The sequence below is a fragment of the Colossoma macropomum genome, unplaced genomic scaffold (genome assembly GCF_904425465.1).
Source record: "Colossoma macropomum unplaced genomic scaffold, Colossoma_macropomum, whole genome shotgun sequence".
NCBI classification, from domain to species: Eukaryota; Metazoa; Chordata; class Actinopteri; order Characiformes; family Serrasalmidae; genus Colossoma; species Colossoma macropomum.
In genome coordinates, this window is record NW_023494805.1 from 3,598,403 (window position 1) to 3,616,460 (window position 18,058).

At 40.6% G+C, this 18,058-nt stretch overlaps 1 protein-coding gene across 4 annotated transcripts in view; it reads left to right on the forward strand.

Moving 5' to 3' along the window:
- The window catches only part of tbc1d14 (TBC1 domain family, member 14), an 84,347-nt gene that overhangs the window by 33,884 nt on the left and 32,405 nt on the right, over positions 1 to 18,058 (forward strand). For all 4 annotated transcript variants that reach the window (XM_036596391.1, XM_036596390.1, XM_036596389.1 and 1 more), the window contains 2 exons: positions 15,618 to 15,733; positions 16,532 to 16,614. In XM_036596391.1, coding sequence (XP_036452284.1) covers positions 15,618 to 15,733; positions 16,532 to 16,614 — 199 coding nt within the window. The remainder of the gene's footprint in view (positions 1 to 15,617; positions 15,734 to 16,531; positions 16,615 to 18,058) is intronic.

Consider the following 18,058-nt stretch of genomic DNA (forward strand, 5'->3'; position numbering starts at 1 on the left):
GAGATAAATTATGTCAAATTATGTCAAAATACAATACAGTATGCTTTTCTGAACAGATCATGAATATCGTCAGTAATTGAGCACAGACCCGCTTCATTTTTTATTATAAAGACATCAAAATTAGTCCCTGTTTAACTGAACTTAGTGACAAATATTGAAAAAAAATCTTTGTAGTCACTTATGTAGCACTACTGGCTCTTTTTTGTCTCAGTTCCAACTGATTAGATGTCTGAAAATATAAATATTGACATCATGTATTGTGAAAATTTCTTCAAAATTCAGATTTTTTTCTTGAATATTCATAGTTTACTTTCACATGTCCATTTTCCAACCTCTGTTTATCCCTTAGAACTAAACAGACAAATCAGACTGTTTGTTACTCCTCATTTAAGACTCATATATGTAAATGATCTCTGTTCTGATTGGCTGCTCTGTACTTTGCCACATTCAAAAAGCAGCCTGGGACACTTCAGCGAGAATGGGCGGAGCTAAAATGTTGTAGGCTGAAGAGGCAGATATATGTAGATATATTGCTTTTTGTGATGTCACAAAAACAGATAATTAAAGACAGGTTATATTACCATATATGAACTTTGTGATCAGCATAGCTAATGTACATTTTGACAACTTAACGTTGTTTACATACGACATCGTACTTTTCTAAACAGTGAGGATCGTTCAGTTTTCCATGATAAGGACCCTTTATGCAGGCCTGCGGTGCTGGATCTTGGAGAACAACTCCAGGTTTAAAGAGAAGAGCAATTTGTGATGGTGATAATCAGTGTTATGCTTTAAAAACAAACTAATATATTTAAGAAGTAATTATTGAGTTCAGGTGTTTCAGCTACACTCATTGCTAACAAGTGTATAAAATCAAGCACACACAATCTCTATAGACAAACACTGGCAGTAGAGGGTCGTACTGAAGAGCTCAGTGACTTTAAATATGGCACTGTCACAGGATGCCACCTCTGCCACAAGTCAGTTCATGAAATTTCTGTCCTGCTAGATCTACCCCAGACAACTGTAAGTGCTAGTGTTGTGACATGGAAGCATCAAGGAGCAACAACAGCTCAGCAACGAAGCGGTAGACCACGCAAACTCACAGAGTGGGGCCACCGAGTGCTGAAGCATGTAACGTGTGAAAAACTCTCTATTATCTGTTGCATCACTTACTATGGAGTTACAAACTGCCTCTGGAAGCAACATCAGCACAACAATTGTGCATCAGAAGCTTCATGAAATGAGTTTCCATGGCTGAGCAGCTGCACACAAGCCCAAGATCACTATGCTCAATGCCAAGTGTCGGCTGGAGTGGTGTAAAGCGCCGCCACTGGACTCAGCAGTGGAAACGAGTTCTCTGGAGTGATGAATCAGCTTCTCTGTCTGTCAGTCTGATGGATGAATCTGGGTTTGGTGGATGTCAGGAGAACGTTACCTACTGGAATGCAGAGCGATAACAGTAAAGTTTGGTGGAGGAGGGATGATGAGCTGGGGCTGTTTTTCAGGTCCCTTAGTTCCAGTGAAGGGTGATGTTGATGCTACAGCACAAAGACATTTTACACAGTTATGTGCTTCCAGCTTTGTGTCAGCAGTTTGGGGAAGAGCCTTTCCTGTTCCAGCATGGCTGAGCCCCTGTGCACAAAGTGAGCTCCTTAAAGACATGGATGAGTTTGGTGTGAAGGAACTCCAGTGGCCTGCACAGAGCCCGGACCTCAACCCCACTGAACACCTTTGGGATGGGCTAGAACAGAGATTGTGAGCCCGGCCCACTCGTCCAACATCAGTGTCTGACCTTACAAATGCTCTTTTGACTAATGGGCACAAATTCACACAGACACACTCCAAAATCTTGTAGAAAGCTTCCCAGAAGAGTTGAGGCTTTTATAGCTGCAAAGGGGGGCAACTCCACATTAATGCCCATGGTTTCGGAATGGGACGTCTAACAGGCTCATAGAGGTGTGATAGTCAGGTGTCCACATACTTTTGGCCGCATAGTGTACTTTAGACACAAGATCCTTGTCTTAGTTACATCCCTGCTTCAGGGTCATGTTGAGCTGAGAGTCAGCTGAATGTCTCTCTCTCTCTCTCTCTCTCTCTCTCTCTCTCTCTCTCTCTCTCTCTCTCTTTCTCACCCACACACATTAACATACTGGTTCTGCCCCTGTGGGCTGCATTAACCTTTTCTCTCTGCATCAGCTGAAGTGTTTTCCACGTTTTAGCCTCGTTTAGCCTCTTTGCTCTCTGCCCTCTGTGTGTAGCTGTGGAAAATAGATCCATTTAGTCTACACCACAGACTTCAGAAGACATTGCAGTCCAAAAACATAAACTACGCCACATTAAATGAAGATCACAGCCAAAGTGAAAAAAAAAGAAAAGATTAAGCTTCTCTGCTAGCGTCGCACCAAAGTGGAAATTCTTCAGTCTTGAGACCAAAATTCTGGACATACTCACCCGAAATCCAAAAGAAAGGATTCTTTTGTATTTAACTTACCGTTTTGTTAATGCTTTTGAATTTTGTTGTATGTTGTAGCTTTTTTTGTGCAGCCTTTAGCTCCAGTAGTATGTTTAATTAATTTCTATACCCTGTTCTTTATTTTTAGGAGCTCTTATATCTATTCTTATACTTTTGACAATGCAAAATCTTTTAAATAATGAAAAATGTCTACCTAAAGTAATATAAAAAATTAAACGGTAGCTCTAACGCCTGGGCCTCAGGCCCCCCGATGGTCTCCAGCCACTGTATTTAACCCTTCTGTTATCCTCAAATTTACTAATATTTTATCCTTGGGATCAGTCAGACCCCAGCAGTTCAAACCTCTGGGAAATAAGTTCTGGTGGGAATTCTGTTTTCTGTTTTCCCCTTTCCCATGTAGTGTGAACTACCAGAGGTTCTCTCACTTCTACAGCTGTGGTTATGTTAGGTTAGGTGTGTTACAGGTGTGGTTATGTTAGGTTAGGTGTGTTACAGGTGTGGTTATGTTAGTTTAGGTGTGTTACAGGTGTGGTTATGTTAGGTTAGGTGTGTTACAGGTGTGGTTATGTTAAGTTAGTTGTGTTACAGGTGTGGTTATGTTAGGTGTGTTACAGGTGTGGTTATGTTAGGTTAGGTGTGTTACAGGTGTGGTCATGTTAGGTTAGGCGTGTTACAGGTGTGGTTATGTTAGTTTAGGCGTGTTACAGGTGTGGTTATGTTAGGTAAGGTATGTTACAGGTGTGGTTATGTTAGGTTAGGTGTGTTACAGGTGTGGTTATGTTAGGTAAGGTATGTTACAGGTGTGGTTATGTTAGTTTAGGCGTGTTACAGGTGTGGTTATGTTAGGTGTGTTACAGGTGTGGTTATGTTAGGTTAGGTGTGTTACAGGTGTGGTCATGTTAGGTTAGGCGTGTTACAGGTGTGGTTATGTTAGTTTAGGCGTGTTACAGGTGTGGTTATGTTAGGTAAGGTATGTTACAGGTGTGGTTATGTTAGGTTAGGTGTGTTACAGGTGTGGTTATGTTAGGTAAGGTATGTTACAGGTGTGGTTATGTTAGTTTAGGCGTGTTACAGGTGTGGTTATGTTAGGTGTGTTACAGGTGTGATTATGTTAGGTGTGTTACAGGTGTGGTTATGTTAGGTTAGGTGTGTTACAGGTGTGATTATGTTAGGTGTGTTACAGGTGTGGTTTTGTTAGGTTAGGTGTGTTACAGGTGTGATTATGTTAGGTGTGTTACAGGTGTGGTTATGTTAGGTGTGTTACAGGTGTGGTTATGTTAGGTTAGGTGTGTTACAGGTGTGGTTATGTTAGGTGTGTTACAGGTGTGATTATGTTAGGTGTGTTACAGGTGTGGTTATGTTAGGTTAGGCGTGTTACAGGTGTGGTTATGTTAGTTTAGGCGTGTTACAGGTGTGGTTATGTTAGGTAAGGTATGTTACAGGTGTGGTTATGTTAGGTTAGGTGTGTTACAGGTGTGGTTATGTTAGGTAAGGTATGTTAGAGGTGTGGTTATGTTAGTTTAGGCGTGTTACAGGTGTGGTTATGTTAGTTTAGGCGTGTTACAGGTGTGGTTATGTTAGGTGTGTTACAGGTGTGGTTATGTTATGTTAGGTGTGTTACAGGTGTGGTTATGTTATGTTAGGTGTGTTACAGGTGTGGTTATGTTAGGTGTGTTACAGGTGTGGTTATGTTAGGTTAGTTGTGTTACAGGTGTGGTTATGTTAGGTTAGGCATGTTACAGGTGTGGTTATATTAGTTTAGGCGTGTTACAGGTATGGTTATGTTAGTTTAGGCGTGTTACAGGTGTGGTTATGTTAGGTGTGTTACAGGTGTGGTTATGTTAGGTTAGGTGTGTTACAGGTGTGGTTATGTTATGTTAGGTGTGTTACAGGTGTGGTTATGTTAGGTGTGTTACAGGTGTGGTTATGTTAGGTTAGGCATGTTACAGGTGTGGTTATGTTAGTTTAGGCGTGTTACAGGTATGGTTATGTTAGGTTAGGCGTGTTACAGGTGTGGTTATGTTAGTTTAGGCGTGTTACAGGTATGGTTATGTTAGGTTAGGCGTGTTACAGGTGTGGTTATGTTAGATTAGGTGTGTTACAGGTGTGGTTATTGTTATGTTAGGTATGTTACAACTGTGGTTATGTTAGGTTAGGCGTGTTACAGGTGTGGTTATGTTAGTTTAGGTGTGTTACAGGTGTGGTTATGTTATGTTAGGTGTGTTACAGGTGTGGTTATGTTAGGTTGGGTGTGTTACAGGTGTAGTTAGGTTAGGTATGTTGCAGTATGGTTATGTTAGGTTGGGTGTGTTACAGGTGTGGTTATGTCAGGTTTGGCGCGTTACAGGTGTGGTTATGTTAGGTTAGTTGTGTTACAGGTGTGGTTATGTTAGGTTAGGTGTGTTACAGGTGTGGTTATGTTAGGTTAGGTGTGTTACAGGTGTGGTTATGTTAGGTTAGGCGTGTTACAGGTGTGGTTATGTTAGGTTAGTTGTGTTACAGGTGTGGTTATGTTAGGTGTGTTACAGGTGTGGTTATGTTAGGTTAGGTGTGTTACAGGTGTGGTTATGTTAGGTTAGGTGTGTTACAGGTGTGGTTATGTTAGGTTAGGTGTGTTACAGGTGTGGTTATGTTAGGTTGGTTGTGATACAGGTGTGGTTATGTTAGGTTAGGCGTGTGTTACAGGTGTGGTTATGTTAGGTTGGTTGTGTTACAGGTGAGGTTATGTTAGGTTAGGCGTGTTACAGGTGTGGTTATGTTAGGTTGGTTGTGTTACAGGTGAGGTTATGTTAGGTTAGGCGTGTTACAGGTGTGGTTATGTTAGGTGTGTTACAGGTGTGGTTATGTTAGGTTGGGTGTGTTACAGGTGTGGTTATGTTAGGTTAGGCGTGTTACAGGTGTGGTTATGTTAGGTTAGTTGTGTTACAGGTTATGTTAGGTTAGGTGTGTTACAGGTGTGGTTATGTTAGGCGTGTTACAGGTGTGGTTATGTTAGGTTAGGCGTGTTACAGGTGTGGTTATGTTAGGTGTGTTACAGGTGTGATTATGTTAGGTTAGGTGTGTTACAGGTGTGGTTATGTTAGGTTGGGTATGTTACAGGTGTGGTTATGTTAGGTTGGTTGTGTTACAGGTGTGGTTATGTTAGGTTAGGCGTGTTACAGGTGTGGTTATGTTAGGTTAGTTGTGTTACAGGTGTGGTTATGTTAGTTTAGGTGTGTTACAGGTGTGGTTATGTTATGTTAGGTGTGTTACAGATGTGGTTATGTTATGTTAGGTATGTTACAGGTGTGGTTATGTTAGTTTAGGCATGTTACAGGTGTGGTTATGTTAGGTTAGTTGTGTTACAGGTGTGGTTATGTTAGGTTAGGTGTGTTACAGGTTTGGTTATGTTATGTTAGGCGTGTTACAGGTGTGGTTATGTTATGTTAGGCGTGTTACAGGTATGGTTATGTTAGGTTAGGTGTGTTACAGGTGTGGTTATGTTATGTTAGGCGTGTTACAGGTATGGTTATGTTAGGTTGGGTGTGTTACAGGTGTGGTTATTGTTAGATTAGGTGTGTTACAGGTGTGGTTAGGTTAGGTGTGTTACAGGTGTGGTTATGTTAGGTTAGGTGTGTTACAGGTATGGTTATGTTAGGTTAGGCGTGTTACAGGTGTGGTTATGTTAGGTTAGGTGTGTTACAGGTGTGGTTATGTTAGGTTAGGCGTGTTACAGGTGTGGTTATGTTAGGTTAGGTGTGTTACAGGTATGGTTATGTTAGGTTAGGCGTGTTACAGGTGTGGTTATGTTAGTTTAGGCGTGTTACAGGTGTGGTTATGTTAGTTTAGGCGTGTTACAGGTGTGGTTATGTTAGTTTAGGCGTGTTACAGGTGTGGTTATGTTAGGTTAGGCGTGTTACAGGTGTGGTTATGTTAGGCGAGGTGTGTTACAGGTGTGGTTGATTGACATGAAGCAAAACCTTTCATGTCAATCATTTATTTAGAGACATTAAACACTGAATGGAGTCAAGTTGACCCCAAAGATAATTGGAGGGTTAAATAATTAACGATGTTCGGTTGTTAATATTGTAGGTGTATAGTGTCGGTACATATCGGTCACAAAGCAGGATCTCTTCAGATTAGCCAGATAGCCAGAAGTCAAGCCCGTCCAGTAGAATAGAGCTGAAATATATTCCTATTGGCCAGATCGCACCTTTTGGGTTGAACTGATCTAAATAACTGAAACAAAGGTGTATCTTCTGCTTGATGTGAATTAATGCACCACAGGAAAATGCAGGAAAGTAGTTCAGTCATTAAATATTAGTCATCGGTAATGTTTTGTTGGAATAGGCTATGTTCATATTTTATGTTGTAACAATATGAAACTGCAGCTCCAGAGGATCTGTATGAGGGGGAATGTGCCGAGGGGATGAATGTACAGGTACATTTACACAGAGAGAGGTTTTATGTTTCTCTTTGTGCTGTAAGTGCTGATGAAGCAGCCCTGACTCTGTGTGTGATGATATAACTCCTCAGTGGTCCAGTTTTCCCCTTTCATTTTTCATTTTTATCACCCATTACCTTCTTATAAGCCTTCATGGTGACTCATTCTCTCTCTCTCTCTCTCTCTCTCTTCCTCTCGCTTCATTCTCTCATTTCCTGTGGGAGACTGTGGTCTGTACTCGCAGTCTAGCACCTGCACTCTCTGATTACGCAGCCGTGCTGATGTAACATAAGCAGAATGTTTCTATGTGTCATCGTGTTGAAATCTGCAGGATGTACCTGCAAAAGCAGTGCCTTAAAGGCAGCATATGTTGCTACAAAATGTCTGTACATCTTTCAGCGTTAATGGTGCCTTCACAGATGTGTAAGTTGCTCACTAATACACCCCAATACCAGCTTTACACTGGTAACAGTCTGGATGGTCCTTTTCTCCTTTGGCCCAGAGAATGCAACATCTATTTTTTCAATTAATGGTTGACTTGACAGACCACAATATAAGTTTCCACTGTGCATCAGTTCATTTGAGATGAGCTTGAGCCCAGAGAAGTCGGCAGTGTTTCTGAATATTGTTGATATTTGACTTCCACTGTGCATAGTGCAGTCTTAACCCCTTAATATCCCAGGCTTATTACATACTAAGGCTTATTATTCAGTAACTACAGGGACTTAAGTGCAAACTGACTGAGCTTTTCTTAGGTTATAGAAGTGTGTAATAACACTTTGGGCCCATCAGCGGGCTCTGACCACTTCCATTTGTGGGTGCAGACGGTGTTTACAATATTTCATAATGTTCTTAATCTTAATTTGCCCCAGTCAGAATTTTTTCAAATGTGTTGCAGCCATCAGTTTCAAAACGAGCATTTACAAAATGTACAAAGAAAAAATCTAAACAATAATAAGTTGATATGGTAGAACGTTAAGTACCTTTTATTGTAAATACACAGGTCAAAGTGGATTAAAAATCACCCTAAAAAATTTGCCTATAATGCCAGGCCTGAACTATTTTGCCCCCTACACTTCCTGTAGTGTATTACAGTCTGTCAGAGTGACTGTGTGGATCATATGAAGATTATAGAGCTTTTTAAATGAAACAGTAGAAGCCATATCGCCCCCTACACTTCCTGTAGTGTATTACAGTCTGTCAGAGTGACTGTGTGGATCATATGAACATTATAGAGGCTTTTTAAATGAAACAGTAGAAGCCATATCGCCCCCTACACTTCCTGTAGTGTATTACAGTCTGTCAGAGTGACTGTGTGGATCATATGAACATTATAGAGGCTTTTTAAATGAAACAGTAGAAGCCATATCGCCCCCTACACTTCCTGTAGTGTATTACAGTCTGTCAGAGTGACTGTGTGGATCATATGAAGATTATAGAGGCTTTTTAAATGAAACAGTAGAAGCCATATCGCCCCCTACACTTCCTGTAGTGTATTACAGTCTGTCAGAATGACTGTGTGGATCATATGAACATTATAGAGCTTTTTAAATGAAACAGTAGAAGCCATATCGCCCCCTACACTTCCTGTAGTGTATTACAGTCTGTCAGAATGACTGTGAATCAGCAACAGCAATTCACATAAATCACCCAACACACACAGCTTATACAAAAGCAGACATGAGGTAGAAAAAAAATTACAAATGTATCCGTACTAATTACTGTACTGCTAGGTTAAATAAATAGGATAAACATAGAACTAATTAAGAGACCCTTATTAGTCCCACAACGGGGAAATTTCACCTCCGCATTTTAACCCATCCGTGCAGTGAAACACCACATACACACTAGTGAACACACACACTAGGGGGCAGTGAGAACACTTGCCCAGAGCGGTGGTCAGCCCTATCCACAGTGCCCGAGGAGCATTTGAGGGTTAGGTGTCTTGCTCAAGGACACCTCAGTCACATACTGTTGGCTCAGGGGATCAAACAGGCAACCTTTCGGTCACAAGGCTGGTTCCCTGTCCTCCAGCCCGCGACTGCACTAACTAATGACTGTGCATTGCCCCTCAGGGGATAAGTCTCCTCTCCCTACACAGGGAATCATAATAAATTGCTATTGCAGTGGGCAGGAATGGCTTCCTGCAGTGGTCCTTATCACAGCTGAAGGATGAATGATCCTCCCACTGAAAACTGTGCTGTCTGAGCAGTACGTCTTGCAGGGCATATGAACTGTCGTCCATTGTGTTGAGCAATTTATACAACATTCTTCTCTCAGCAACCAAGTCTCGGGGCTCCAGAGCAGATCTCAGCACAGAGCCAGCCTTCTTTATCAGCCTCTTCAGTTTCCTGGTGTCAGTAGCGCTATTATCGTCCATAATCGTTATCCTCAGCGACCGCTCAGCTTTGCTGCTGTGGTGAACGGGCCTGGGTGGTTCTGTGTTTAGACTGCTGTTTCTGGCAGTTCTGTGTGGGTGTGCTGGGTTTGTGCTTTGTGTATTGACGCCTGTGTTAATGCAGGGTTGATGTGCTGTCTTGGCATATTTTAGCAGCATATGCTGACTCAAATGGTGAAGAATGTCCCTGTGAGGGATTTATACTGTAATGGTAGCTGTATCGCATCTTCCCGGCAGAGCAGTTGTGTTCTACTGCTGCTCTTCTTCAGTCAGAGATTTCTTTTATCCTGAAATATTACATCAGCTTTCCATTAAGCAAACACTCACACGTTCATTAGTTCAGAACTGTTTCCGATTCCTTTTGTTTGAGTTTCCAGTGATGACCTCTTTTTTTTTCAAAAAACTTTGCTTTTAATGAACGTCATTAGATGCTGGAATTCAAAATGGTAAAAAAGATTTAAAATAATTGAATACCATACAACAGTTAGTTCTGTCCACGCAAGCTGATTGGTTGAGAGGTGTTCTATCCGTGCTGTTATTTCACCATAACATCACAGGTTTTTCACAAACACTGTATCACTCCACTGAGAGGCTGTTGCTAAACAACGGCTTTGACAGCTGGAGGAGACGCTCAAGACATTTAAGCGTTTTTACTTCTTACTTTGCCACAAACAGAAAATGGACACTTTTAAGATCATATTTGACCGACAGCCGATTTGGTCAGACTCTGAAGATGAGACGACACTAAATTCCCAAACTGTCATCACCACTGAGCAGCTTTTCAGTCGGCAGCTGTGACAGAAGAACAGCTAAACAACCTGGAATCAGCCAGAAATGAACCCAATACCATTCGCCAAACTAAACGGGCTGTAAGATGCTTTACAGACTGGCTGGAACAAAACAACATTAATACTGATCTGGCAAAAACTGACAAAACTGAGCTGAACCTGATATTGTGGCAGTTTTATGGCTCAGTCTGATTTGGTCAGACTCTGAAGATCAGACTACACGTTTGGCGAATGGTGTTGGGTTCATTTCTGGCTGATTCCAGGTTGTTTAGCTGTTCTTCTGTCACAGCTGCCGACTGAAAAGCTGCTCATTGGTGATGACAGTTTGGGAATTTAGTGTAAGGAGCTGGAGAACGAACTGCCAGCTGTGCAGCGAGTGGGCGGAGCTCGTTACTCTGACGTAGCAACAAGCTGCTCGTTAAGGAACTATAATTTGGTGAAGGAACTGCGAACATTAAAACATATTAAACGCCGCGTTCACGGCCCAGTTTATTAATTTATTACTTTATATATTTAACTGTTGTATTAAAGCAATAGAACACCCGAGGAGTGTGTTATCGCCAATAACATCAGGGCTGTGATGATCTGCGGTGACCAAATCACAGCCGTGATTTCGTGATTACGCACTCCCTCTCACGTTCTATTGCTTAAATATTTGATGTTTGACTCTTCATGCTACAGGTTTGGGAATTTAAAGTATGGATCAGTTGGAATTTAAATATTTTAAAATAGTCATGATAGTTTGAAGTCATAGTAAATTAGGAGCGGGTTTTCAGCTGTCGTGTCACCTGCCTGAATTTCTTTTTTTGTATTGAATTTTCTGAAGATTTTTGATTGTTTTGAATAATATCCTGCAAATTCTAACAACAAATTTGACTGAGGAAAGTGGAGTCGGTGGGCAGGTAGTGAACAGAATTACCTAACGACTCCTCCGTAAACAGCTTCTACCTTCTTCTAACTCCACTTCGGTCTGTAATAATGCTCAGCTCTGTGTTTAGAGCTGCTGGTGGGTTTGTTTACCGTGCACACTCAGCAGAAAGGAAGTTAGAGATTTAGGGATGGAATTTCAGAGCGGTGCACGGCCCTCAGGTATCAGCAGCTTTTCCGTCAGATTTCTGAAGTTGCGGATTGCAAAATTTGAAGAAATACTTTGGGTTATAAATCTGATACCAGGCATGTCAGATCTGATAGTAGATGTGACTGAGATGTGACGTTAGCTGTGGGCTTCTTCCTGTTGGTAGGAGAGCCTGTTGAGCAGTTTGAGCATAATAGCCTTATTCTGGACAAGACGAGACAAGCCTGGTGTTACTGGAGCACCGTCAGCTGCTTTGTCACGGTAGTGTGTCTGATACAGGATGTAGGATACAATTTGATATGGCTGTTTTTAGAATTATCACTGTTTGACTCAGTGTCCTCTCAGACTCGTCTGGTCCAGTGGTGTGCTCAGAGGTTTGGTGAGCAGCAGTGAAGTGGGACAGTGACTTCAGCCCTCGTCTAATGAGCCACTGCCCGCTGTGCTACACCGACGTCTCTGAACTATGAGGGTCACTCAGTCAGTGAGGCACTCAGTCAGTCACTCATTCAAAGTCATTCAGTCTCTGTCAGTCAGTCACTCACTCGGTCACTTGGTCTGTCAGTCATTCATCCGATCACTTTGTCACTTGGTCAATCACACACTCAGTTACTTGGTCACTCAGTTACTCGGTCAATCAGTCAGTCCCTCGGTCACTCACACAAACACTTGCTCAGTCTGTCAATCACTTATTCACTCAATCAGTCACTCAGTTGATCAGTTAGTTAGTCACTCACTTGGTCAGTCAGTCACTTGGTCACTCAATCATTCACACACTTGGTCTCTAAACTATGAGGGTCACTCAGTCAGTGAGGCACTGTCAGTCACTCATTCAAAGTCATTCAGTCTCTCAGTCAGTCACTCGGTCACTCACACAGTTACTCAGTCGGTCAGTCAGTCAGTCAGTCGGTCAGTCACATACTCAGTCACGCACAGCTGGTCAGTCACACACCCAGTCGGACAGTCAGTCGGTCAGTCACAGTCAGTCATTCAGTTGGTCAGTCACACACAGTCAGTCAGTCACTCAGTCATGCACTTCGTCAGTTAATCGGTCACTCAGTCACTCACTTGATCATTCACTCAGTTATTCAGTCAGTCATTAAGTAACATAGGCTCACAGGCTGACCGGCTGAGCAGTCCAGTCATAACACAAAGTCAATTTTGGTCTTGTTTTTTTTGTTTTTTTTTGCCTGAAGTGAGCTGAGTAAATCTCTTCAGGGATTCTCTTCAAATATTAAAGTGGAACATAAAATAATCTGTGTTATTCAGAATCTGAATCTCTGTAAACTTCTGCAGTGTTTCAGTTCCCACAGTTTTCGGCCTGATGTTGTTCATGTTCATTGAAGTGAGCACCAGTTCACTGTAGGCCCTCAGATCACATCTGAATTATTCACCGTTCTGAGAAACACTATACACTCCAGATAACTCTGACTGCACTGACCGTCAGTCTGACTGCTGATTAAACCTCATTTCCTCTCATTCAGTAACGTTCTCTCTCTCTTTCTCTCTCTCTCTCTCTCTCTCTCTCTCTCTCTCTCTTTGTCTCTTTGTCTTTCTCTTGTGCTGTATGTGCGTATTTGTGTGTGTGTTCACTATCACTTTTCAATTAGATAAGGAAAATAGTCTGTATGTAAGGGACAAGGCCAAAAAAACAGTATTCGCTGGCCATGATCTTTGGGCCCATTCTGCATGTATTACAGCAGCATGGCTCCGTATTAAAAGGGTCTGGGTGCTAAACTGACCTGCCTGCAGTCCAGACCTGTCACCACTGATAACATTTGCTACAGTATGAAATGAAAAATACATCAAAGGAGACCCTGAACTGTCAAGCAGCTGAAATCGTATGTTAAACAAAAATGGAAAACATTTCACTTTCAAAACTACAGCAGTGTCTCCTCCTTTTTTTGAAATGAGAATGTAATTCATTTCTGAATTGATGCTTTGTGTGTATTTATCTTCAACACTCAGATTCATGTTTATGAAAGTATCTTTCTTGGTATGAAGAACAGGTTTTAAATAATGACTTGAACATTTTTTTTCCCAAACACTTGTTATAAACTCTTTAAGCCCAAAGGTTCTGACATCACAACAAGGAGAGAAAATATGTGGACTTCAGGCAGGGCTTCTATCGCTATTGCTTCGGTTTATTCAAAACAGGCAGAGAAAACATGCTCATTTTATTGAACCCGTTTTGAAAATCTTGGTGTCCTTTATCTTTCGATGGGCAGAGTGTACAGATTGGTGAATGCAGGAGTTTTACTGCTTCATGTGTCTGATTTCTAACTGATAGTCACTTCATGTGAGGCTTTTCCAGTTTAATGTAGTCATTGACTGTTGAAACAGTGATTTCTGCTTTGTGTAGTCTGTATTTCAGACGTCTTACCACTGGAGGGCGATATGCACTTTCTGATTTATCAGGAAACCGTTTGATATACAGTACTGTATGAATTTACACACTCCCTGTTTATCATCATACAAAACCAGTTATTTTACAGGTACATGTATAAAGTGATCCTCATGTGGTGCTAATATTCTACAACTTTAGAGGTTTCAAATTATTATAAGGCTATAAGGTTAAAAGAAATCATAGACTTGTCTAGAATGATGAACAGAACTGTACATGATTCTAAAACAATTGAGGAAACTGTAGAACATTAAGAATAAAGTTCTAATAAAATTAACATTCCGACAGAAGTTCCAATAGAATTAACGCCGGGAATGAAGTTCTAATAAAATCAACATCCGGAATGAAGTTTTGATAAAATTAACATAACATACAGAAAAAATGTTGTATTAAAAGTAATATCCAGAATTGATCACCTTTGTCAAGAATTTGCTGTAACTGGATAATTACATAGTATAATTTTCCATTTAATAATTTTGATAGTATTTTTGAATGTGGCATTGCTGGAGATTTTTTCCGACTTATAAAATATCAGAAAAGGAAATATGGTGATGTGTGTTGTGTATCAAGAAAATGTTTTGTGATATAATGATGCCGTATCACCCACCTCTAACAGTGAAGCGCTGTGTGATGCTGTATAACTAATTATACTTATATCACAATCAGAATCACTTTATTTCACCAAGTACGTTACACATGTGAGGAGTTAGTCTTGGTTAGTCACACGTACACACTGAACAGACAAGACAAGCACACAGGCCTGTAACCAGTATTACTCTAAAGGATAAAATAAAAATAAAACCCCATAAAAAGTTAGGATGCTGTGCAAAATGTAAATAAAAACAAAATGCAATGTGCAAATCATTTAAACCCTATATTCCATTGAGAACAGTACAAAGACAACATGACAAATGTTGAAACTGAGAAATTTTATTGATTTTTGAAAAATATTTGCCCATTTTGAATTTGATGCCAACAACACGTTCCAAAAAAGTTGGAATGGGGCAACAAAAGGCTGGTAAAGTTGTGTAATGCTAAAAAAACACCTGGTGGTTGATTGGCAACAGGTCAGTAACATGACTGGGTATAAAAAGAGCATCTCAGACAGGCTGAGTCTTTCAGAAGTAAAGATGAGGAGGGGTTCACCACTCTGTGAAAGACTGCACCATCAAATAATGCAACAATTCAAGAGTAACGTTTCTCAACATAAAATTGCAAAGAACTTTTCGTCATCTTCAGTACATAATAACATTTAAAAGGAGAAATCTCTGTATGTAAGGGTCAAGGCCGAAAACCAGTATTTGCTGGCCGTGATCTTTGGGCCCTCAGACGGCACTGCATTAAAAACAGACATGATTCTGTAGTGGAAATCACTGCATGGACTCAGAAACACTTCTGAAAACCACTGTCTGTGAAAACGGTTCATCACTGCATCCACAAATGCAAGTTAAAACTCAACAAAACTTGCAAACAAGAAATCATATATAAACAGGATCCAGAAATGCTGCCACCTTCTCTGGGCCTGAGCTCATTTGACCAGCACATCTTATTTACATTCTGCACAGCGTCCCAACTTTTTTGGAAATGGGGTTGTACAATAGATAGAATAATAATGAAGAGCCATGTGATACAAGCTAAAGAGATGTTCTTATCTGCATAAGCACATTTAAACATCTATACATATGAAGGTCTGAATAGACATATAACTATTATATCGCTGCTGTCGGAACAAAACCTTCGTCGTTTTTCGATTTTTGACATAATTTGAAAATGCCTGCTGTCTTTTACATTGTGTGTGACTTTCATGATGAATGGACCACATGTTTTGTTCCACAGCGACATACGGAATATTACAGAATTATATGACCATTTGTAAAAATAAACATTGTACAGGTGAGTATTATGCTGCAGAAGGAGTTCTGCTGTAATACAGTAAGGGAGGTTTGTTAGGGTCAGTTTGAGTTTAAAGTGGAAATCGGGCTCAATTTTAATCTAACAAGCTGTTTATGTCTCTCTCTCTCCTCTCTCTCTCTCTCTCTCTCTCTCTCTCTCTCAGGAAAATGAAAGAGGTGCTCAGGCCGGTGATTCTCCATCTCCCAGACAGAGTGTGAGGAAGAACCTGGAGTTCGAGCCGCTCTCCACTACAGCACTCATACTGGAGCACCGCCCAGCGTGAGTTCACCAACAAAATCTAATTTGGACAGTCCTAAGACGTAGGGCTTTAAGATGGCATCAGAGGACGTATTAGAGTTTTCCTCTTACTTGTTTGTTGAAATAATTAAATGTATTTTAATATTTAAATATTTTATTTGTTTATTTGTTTGTTTTTATGTAACACATGAAAAGTTGTGTTTGCCTGTTGTTTATAAAGTAAACATTGCCTCGTTCTGAATGATTGAGCTGCTAAAACTGGTTGGAAGTTTGAAAATACCCCCCTCCCAAAAAAAAATAAACCATACAATTCTAATTAAAGCTAAAATAAACAGTTGTTTTTGTTTTGGTCAGCAGTGTCCTATAACGCATTATGTGTGATCTTTGTAGAGGAATGTTAAAATAAAAAAAATCAACAAAACATGTTTGACTGGGGATGCTCAAACGTCTGCATATGGCTGCTAAAATTAAATTTTGTAATTTATTTATTGTATTTTTGGTATTTAAAAAAATAAAAAGATTCCCAGTGACCTCCTTGCAGTACCGCCATTGTCCACTGGGGGGCCACATCCCACAGGTGTAAAACCACTGTATTACATTGTGTGTCACAGAGGAGAAATTCTTTTTCCCACCAGTTCAAAAATGTCTCAAGAACCTTTTAGCTCTGCATGCTAAAAGGGGTGGAGGGCTGGGTCCTCCAACTTGCCCCTGTTGGTAATCAGTCACTCCTGCTAGCGCTACTGTGAGTGAATGGTGAAGCTGCCTTACCAGCAGCCTGAAGGTTCTGCTGATAATCTGTCTCTCTCTGCTCTCCTGCAGGAACCTGCCAGCGAAGCCAGCAGAGGAGGCTGAGAAACACCAGCAGCAGTATGAGGAGATGGTCGCGCAGGCCAAGAAGAGGGGTGCGTGTCCTGTTATGTCTGCAGTGTATTAGGAATGGACATTATCCATTATCCGTGAGAGGTCATGAACAGACACTACTGTCAACCGCAGAGTAGAAAAGCTAAAACGGTGAAAAAAGAAAAGTGGATTTGGGCTGAAATCAGTGCAGAGCTGTATGCTCACATTTCAGATGGCAGCACTGATGGTGCACAGAAATGTAGTATCATGCATAGGAACGCATTTGAAAGCATGCTCTGTTATTCAGAAACAGCCAAGAGAAATCTGTAGGTTTTCATGTCGGAGGAGCAGCATAACAAAGGCTGCCTCTTCAGATGAGCTAGTTAGCTAAAACTACAGCTAACCGGTACAACACTGGATGGTGTTTGGTGTAGTGTAGTGGGTAACACCTCTGCCTTCTACACTGTAGACTGAGTTTCAGTCCCTGCCTGGGTAAACACCCTACACTATACCAATAAGAGTCCTTGGGCAAGACTCCTAACACTACCTTCACCTACCTGTGTAAAATGATCAAATTGATAAGTGTGTCTGCCAAATGGCATAAATCTAATGTAAATGCAATGCTGATAGAGACTTACTGTCTTCTACAGGGGTTTTTCCTCTTCAGTGGGACGATGTTCAAATACGTTAATTCATCAGAGAAATATATTGTAACTCTTTCTGCAACTAATGTTTACATCAGCCTAACATATGTAGCTGTAATCCTGCTTTATGTTCTTAACAACACGTCCTTAGCAACTTACTCATGTTCAGGCCCTCAAGCTTCAGAGGAGTGAAGTATAATACGACTTACTAGCAAATACAGAACTAATGTTTTACAGCAGTGAATCCAAATAGTGATGTCAGTATTTGAGTACTGGCTCTTTGAACAGTTAGCTGAGTGCTCAAGTACCCGTACCCGTCGTTCTGGTCTGTTTTGCTTGGTCTTGATCCACTGCTGAAGTGAAGTGCTGCAGCAACGATGACGAGATGAGCTAGATGACTAGATGAGCTCCATCAAAGCTCAGTCAGTTACAGCTTTCTTTTTCAAAATAATCAAATATAGTTTCATTTCTTTAATACAAAATATAAATAAGTTTAATGAATAAAGTGTGGCCTGTAGAAATGATATGGCACATTTTACATATATACATATATATGTTTTGTTTTAGTTCTTCCCAGTATGTTAAATGCGATAAATATAATATGTATACAAATAAATAGAAATTGTGCTAAAATTCACAAAAAATTGCTGTTAAGTGACGAGACGAGTTCCATCGTAGCTCCATCAGAGCACTGTCTGTTACAGCTTGTTTTTCAAAATAATCAAGTATGGTTTAATTAAAAAAAGTGTTTAAAAATGTTTGTTTTAAAAAGGTGTTTAATTTTAAATTATTTTTTTATTTTTTTATTCAGAAATACGAAAACATGCATTTGCCCACTAGCATTATACAGTTTGTAAACATG